A 7,381-nucleotide genomic window follows, 5' to 3' on the forward strand; every position below is an offset into this window, starting at 1 on the left:
GACATTGGCCAAAGTTATCTTTTCATACTTGGGCCAGCTGTCTCAGACATTTTTGGCACAAATTGAAAAAATTCTGTTTTATTTTATTCTGCTGATCCAATGTATTCTGTTTCCATTCTCTCCCTAAATGTTTGTCTCTTCGTATATTTGTGAATGAAATACTTTTCAAGTCAAATGAACTGCCCCATGTGAATTCTCTGCATTTACATTATTTCTAGTCATTTTATTCATTTAGGTTTTCACTGCTTGCCTATTAATAACTTATTCATTATAGCTAAGGTATATTGAGTTAATATGTAATGATTCTCAAATATAGAATTGCTCCTATTCTTGCATGACAGAAATATATGGGAAGATTGAATACTGAGCTTACACAATGCATGTACTTTTATTTGGCCTTGAAGTAAATATTTTCCTGTTTGAGATCATTCAAGATTGTGCAGCTTGTAGAAAACCTGGCCCACACTCAGTATAGGAAAATCATTATTTGTCTATAAATTTTGCAGAGCAATATAATTCACATGCATTCTTATCAATTGCTCATGGGGTATTTTTGCATACAATATGCTCTCTATTCCCTTGAGCAATTCTTTTGCATGCACAATGATTCATGGAGAATGGTTGTCTTATTGCTATAAAAGACCTCATGCTAAGCGATGATCCCTATTTTTTCTGCATCTTGAGTGCATGTTAATATAATCTTATCCACTAATGCACCTTGAGTATTACAAATATTTCCAGATTGTTTCTGGTAATTAAACCTAGTAATATTTAATTGAAGAGACTCCTCTTAAAATTATCTGCAGTTTTGTTAGAGAAACATACATCATAATAGCTCTTATAATGGTTATCTATATTTTCAATTAGTTCAGAATTTCTTAAATGCCATAATCTCTTTGTTGCCTACCAGTGGTGTCAGGATGAAGTCATTCTTCTTTTTTTGAATGTTTTTTATCCTAACCTTTCTGTCCCTTTCAGTCAGGTTAGATTATTTCTTCCAAGAATGTAAATAATTAGAAGAAATATCATAAAATTTTAGCATGCATCAAACCCAGACTTTTCTGTGCCACTAATCCCTGCTGCACATTTTATACAAAACTATGTATATTGGTTAAAAATAGTGATCCCAAAAATTTCATTTCCTTCCAGAAACTAAGAATGTGACCTGATTGGGGAATAGGGTCTTAGTAGGTGGGATTAGTTAGTTTAAGATTCATATGAACCCTAATCCAATGACAAGTGTGCTTATAAGAAATGTAGAGAGAGGCTCAGAAGGTAGATGGCCATGAGAAGTAGGAGGCAGTGATTGGAGTTAGTAGCTAAAAGCCAAAGAATGTCTAGGATTGTAGGTTGACACCAGATGCCAGGAGAGAGGCATGGAAACTATTCTCATGAGTTTTTTCCAGGGAGTGTTTGTGGTGGCTCAAAAGTGAGTCTTCATCTGGTGCAAAGAGACCCAATCATTAGACACTGGGATTTTGAGAAGAGGAAAATTTATTTAGCAAAGGCTAGCCACTTGAAGACAGGAGGATAATATTTTCATCACAGCTGTCTTCTTGAGCAGGAAATGTAAGGGATATTTCTTGAATTAAACAAAGGGCATGTGGTTAGGGATTTTAGGGATACTGGCACATGGGTATTGGTTAGTAAACATTCAAATTAGGGATTGCAAGTTGGTTATTACCATTAACTGTGTCCACATTAAAATTAGGGATAGCAAAAATTATTATTGATTGATGGGTTCTGATATATTCAGGGATTGTTTTGTGATGATTTTAGAGTTTATTATGATCAGAATACTTACTAACTTTCAGGTCATCTTCCTCTTTCTTTTATTTCTGCACACATTGATTTCTCTCACAGTGTATTTTATGTCCCAAGGTTATCTTAAGTTCAGGTCTGTTCTTCTCATCTCCTGTTCATCTAATTTCTGTTAATTATGTGGGGAAATACATACTTATATATGTTCATATATAAGTCCCTCATTATTCTTGAAAGATGGAAGTGTCAGTTTTAACATGTTATTAAGAAAGCATCTATTTTAGTGGGGTAGTAAGTTGCAGTTGAAGCAAATGTGATTTTTACAGTTAAAATTAAGCAACTTTTTCTCCTAGGTTAACTGCCTTTTAAATGTGTGTGTGTTTGTGTGTGTGTGTGTGTGTGTGTGTGTGTGTGTGTGTAGTTAAAATTAGCTAAGGCCAGTCTGGCTGAAACAGTGAAAAACAAGCTTTAATTATGGAGTTTATAAGTGGGAATTTCAGAGAAAATATGAATGGAAAACTTTTTAACCTTGTTAGGGAGGTATCTGCTAAGTCAATGGGGTCATGATAAATAGGTCAAGTTCCACTACATATGGGTATGTGCACATCTTTCTCCAGGACTTCTACCACACTGATCTTGAGAGCATATTTTCATCTTTTATTATGCCACAGGTGTTGTGTTTGGCTTAGCTATCTTCAGTTAACTAATGCTGATGGTCTATCTACAAATGAATAAAATGTTTATGTTAAGGTGGCATTGGGTCCCTTGAGGAGGAGGCAGATGAGATATCTTTATGGTAGGACTAGTCTGCATCCTTCCAATGTCTCACAAATCCATCCTACCCTTGAAAGACTTTGGAAAAATTCATGAGGAAAGAAAGCAGCCTCAATCAGGACAGATCTACCAAAAAGTCTAAGTCAGATCCATGAGAGAAGAAGGTTTTATTTTGCCTAAAGGAAGCTAAATGTAATATAAACATTATGAGATAACTTCTTGTGATAAAGAAATTTATAACATAAGATTGAATAAAAGCAAACAGTCAAATGCAAAGTCAAGGAATCAGGACCCAGGGCCCAGATCCATTAACTGATAGGTTCATTGACCTGGGAGGCAGCTTGACTGAAACCCACCATCCCATTATGAATCCCATCCCTTAGGCCCCAGTATATCCATTGCAGCCCCATGACTTCAGGAAACACCCGAAGTTTCTATTGGGAAGGTTTGTCAGGGAGGCCAGAATGCTTAACACCATCTCTAAGGTAATGAAGTATGTCTCTCAATCTCTGGATTTTCTCCCAGATCTGAAGTGGGTAACTTGGTGCTTCAGACCCTGTGGGTCCCTTGGACTGAAGACTCAGTGACATTTTTGCCATACTCAGCCCTTTGTGGAGTGTGAGATGCCTTGGCATTGGATGAGGGCCCATCTTAGTGTAGTCAAGGCCCAAGGTAAGGAAAGGATTATTAGGGCTTGTCTTGTCCCTCCTGAGAGGCTCCAGACAAATGTTTTTTCCCTGCCCTTGGGTTCTTACATTATGAAATCTGTTTAGTCTCATCTGGAGGTCAGGCAATAAATATGCAAAGTGAAGGGCTGCTCTTATTTAAATCCACTGCTATGTTTGACAGGTGGAGTCTCTGTGACAGCTCATCTGTTCTCCTCAGTGCTGTCCCTTTCCACCCTCCTTCACAGATGGGGTCTGCCACCATCCTTGCTCTCATGGCTCTTCTCCCAGGTCAGGGATGACCAAGGGCTTGGGGTCACAGAGGAGGTTGGGGATGATGGAGCCTCTAATCTCTGGGTCCTGGGTCTCCCACACAGGTGTCCTCACTGAGGTGCAGCTGGTGCAGTCTGGGGCAGAGGTAAAAAAGCCTGGGGAGCCCCTGACAATCTCCTGTAAGGCCTCTGGATACAGCTTTACCAGTTACTGGATCCACTGGGTGCGCCAGCCACCAGGGAAGGGCCTGGAGTGGGTAGGACGCATTTACCCTGGTGATGCAGATACAAACTACAGCCCATCCTTCCGAGGTCAAGTCACCATCTCCACAGAAAACTCTGCCAGCACTGCCTACCTGAAGTTTACCCATCTGAAGGACTCAGACACAGCTGTGTATTACTGTGCAAGAGACACAGTGAGAGAAACCACATCCTGAGAGCATCAAAAACCCTAGGGGATCCCATAGTTTCATAACAGAGTTCTTGGAAACACCTTCCACCAGGGACCTCTCACATACAACCACCAGGGGAAAAAATGGCCTCACTGTGTCCTCAGGAGTGAATGTGAAGAACAGCATCAAAATAATACTGAGATTCATATGCTGAAAAGACAGAGGCTCTGTTTCTGGGAGACACTGATCCTTCTTATCTGAACTGGGTTGTTCTGCTTTGTCCTCTGGCTCATGTTGTGCCAAGAAGCAAGTTGGCTGGATAAAGATTGTTACATTGTTAAACAAAAACATTTTCTAATGTTCAAATTTTGTAAATTCTGAACATTTTATTTAGTTTCAGTTCTTAGGGGGATATGAAGAGATAGGCAGACTCCATGAAGGGTTGATTCACTGCCTTGAGATTTAAATTTAAGAATCTGCTCTTTCTTCAGTAGAGAAATCTGATAAGCCAGAACACAGGATTCAATTTGTGAAAGAGAAATTGAGTGTGTTGAGGGAATGAGAGTCCAGCTAACTGCCTCCCTGAGGGAGTTCCCAGGAAGCTGGGTTGTGGATGTTGGCAGACATTTCTTCAAACCCATGGTATCAATTCTGGGCTAGTTGAAAAAGGTAGGACTAGATACCTTTGGGGCTGTGGTTTCCTTTTGAGCAAAGAGTGTAATTTCTTGAGAATCCCTATCTTCTTATGTCTTTTGTATTCCCCCAATTTTATCCTGATACTCTTTTCCATGTAATTCTCCTTATCTGAAACAAATTCATGTGAAAAACTTCCCCAAAGATCATCTGAGAGCAAGTTACCTTTAATGTCCTAAGTGGAAGCCATGGCATGATAGAGAACACAGAAGACATGGGCTAAAGAAAGTTATTATCTATGGGGAGGATAATAAAAATGGAAAAAATGATTTGGAAATGCTAGTGTGAGCTTGGAGGGAAGATCTCACAGCCTTTTAGGTAAAGATAGGGGCTGGGAAAACTCTGAGGGTAAAATTAGCATGAGTACATAGAAGATTCCTGTAATCATGTGCTGAATGAATGAATGAATGAATGAGAATAGTAATAGGGTAAAGACGTGTGTACATTGGAACAAGGATTGTAAGACACTAGGTCTGTTGATCTTCTCAAAGAACCAACTTTTGGTGATACTTATCCTCTCTATTGTTTTTTTTTTGTTCTCTATGTCATTTATTTCTGCCTTAATCCTTGTTATTTCTTTTCTTCTACTTGGCTTAGGATTGGTTTGCTGTTCATTTTCTAGCTTCTTCAGTTGATCCATTAGTTCTTTGATTTTGGCTCTTTCTTCCTTTTTTAATATATGCATTTACTGCTATAAATTTCCCCCTCAGTACTGTGGGGAACCAAGCTTTTCATGTCACTTAGCCCATGTCTGGGGCGGTGACCTGGAACACTGGGTCCCAAGCCTACATGGAATGCCATTGTAGGCACGCCCTGTAAAGATGTGTGTCTTGTGACTATGACAGCAGCGTTAACCATTGACCCCAGATGGTTCCTTCTTATCTGCAGCAGGATGTAAAGATTAATATCTGAGAGACCCTGAACGCTTTTGATCATGTAGCGTAGTTTAACTTTGTGTAACAAATGAATAAATAACTAGAGCACAGGTGCATCAGCACCCACTTGGCACACGATGCAGTGGGTCCCCTGCTCCACTTAAATCTTAACTTTGTGTCTGTGTCTCATTTCAGCATTGCCCTGTCAGCAACACAGTACTGCTTTTGCTGTATCCCATAGGTTTTGGTATGCTGTGTTCTCATTTTCACTCTTCTCTATATATTTAGCAATTTCTCTTGCTATTTCTTCTTTAATCCACTGATTGTTTAGGAGTGTGCTGTTTAACCTCCAGGTATTTGTGAATTTTCTAAGTCTCTGATGGTTATTGACTTCTAATTGCATTCCATTGTGGTCAGAGAATGTGCTTTGAATAATTTCAATCTTTTAAAATTTATTGAGCCTTGTTTTATGTCCCAGCATATGATCTATTCTGGAGAAAGTTCTGTGGGCACTAGAGAAGTATGTGTATCCTGGTGATGTGGGATGTAATGTCCTGTATATGTCTGTTAAATCTAATTCATTTATCAGATTGTTTAGGTTTTCAATTTCCTTACTGGTCTTCTGTCTGGTTGATCTATACATAGGAGAGAGTGATGTGTTGAAGTCTCCCACAATTATTGTGGAAACATCAATTTCTTCCTTTAGTTTTGCCAGTGTTTCTCTAATGTATTTTGTGGCACCTTGATTGGGTGCATAAACGTTTATGATTGTTATTTCTTGTTGTTGAATTGCCCCTTTAATTAGTATGTAGCAGCCTTCTTTGTGTCTGAAAACATCCCTGCATTTAAAGTCTATTTTATCTGAGATTAATATTGCTACACCTGCTTTCTTTTGACTGTAGCTTGCATGAAATATTTTTTCCATCCTTTCACTTTCAATTTCTTTGTGTCCCTGTGTCTAAGATGAGTCTCTTGTGTGCAAAATATTGATGGTTCATTTTTTTAATCCATTCTGTGAATCTATATCTTTTAATTGGGGAGTTTAATCCATTTACATTCAATGTTATAACTGTGAAGGCATTTCTTGAATCAGCCATCTTATCCTTTGGTTTATGTTTGCCATATATATTTTTCCCCTCTTTGTATTTGTATCCTTTAATGTACCCATACAGAATCTCTTTAGTACTGAACATTTCTCCAAGTCTCTCTCTCCTTTCTTTGTTTCTCTGTCTGTAGGTCTCCCTTTAGTATCTCCAGTAGGGCAGGACTCTTGTTAGCAAATTCTCTCAGCATTTGTTTGTGAAAAATTTAAGCTCTCCCTCAAATTTGAAGGAGAGCTTTGCTGGATAAAGTATTCTTGGTTGGAAATGTTTCTCACTCAGAATTTTAAATATGTCATGCCACTGCCTTCTTGTGTCCATGGTGGCTGCTCAGTAGTCACTACTTAGTCTTATGCTGTTTCCTTTGTATGTGGTGAATTGCTTTTCTCTTGCTGCTTTCAGAACTTGCTTCTTCTCTTCTGTGTTTGACAGTGTGATCAGAATATGTGTCAGAGTGGGTTTATTTGGATTTATTCTATTTGGAGTTTGCTGGGCATTTATGATTTGTGTATTTACGGTGTTTAGATTTGCGAAGTTTTCCCCAACAATTTCTTTGAATACTCTTCCTAGACTTTACCCTTTTCTTCCCCTTCTGGAACACCAATGAGTCTTATATTCAGATGTTATATATTATCTATCATATCCCTGAGGTCCATTTTGATTTTTTTAAATTTTTTTCCCCATTCTTTCTTTTGTGCTTTCATTTTCCATTCTGTCATCTTCCGGGTCACTGATTCATTGTTCAACTTCCTCTAGTCTTGTAGTATGAGTACCCAGAATCTTTTTAATTTGGTCAACAGTTTCTTTAATTTCCATAAGATCATCTATGTTTTTATTTAGTCTTGCAAT

The 7,381-nt window shown here is 38.4% G+C and overlaps 1 gene segment (V, D, J or C); it reads left to right on the top strand.

Annotated features, from left to right (window-relative positions):
• Positions 1-3,393: 3,393 nt before the first annotated feature.
• LOC119516010 lies at positions 3,394-3,909 on the top strand. The segment is given in 2 exon segments: positions 3,394-3,491; positions 3,578-3,909. Coding segments are annotated over 2 exon segments (375 nt in total).
• Positions 3,910-7,381: the final 3,472 nt, after the last annotated feature.

The sequence above is a fragment of the Choloepus didactylus genome, chromosome 19, assembly GCF_015220235.1.
Source record: "Choloepus didactylus isolate mChoDid1 chromosome 19, mChoDid1.pri, whole genome shotgun sequence".
In the NCBI taxonomy this organism is placed as follows: Eukaryota; Metazoa; Chordata; class Mammalia; order Pilosa; family Megalonychidae; genus Choloepus; species Choloepus didactylus.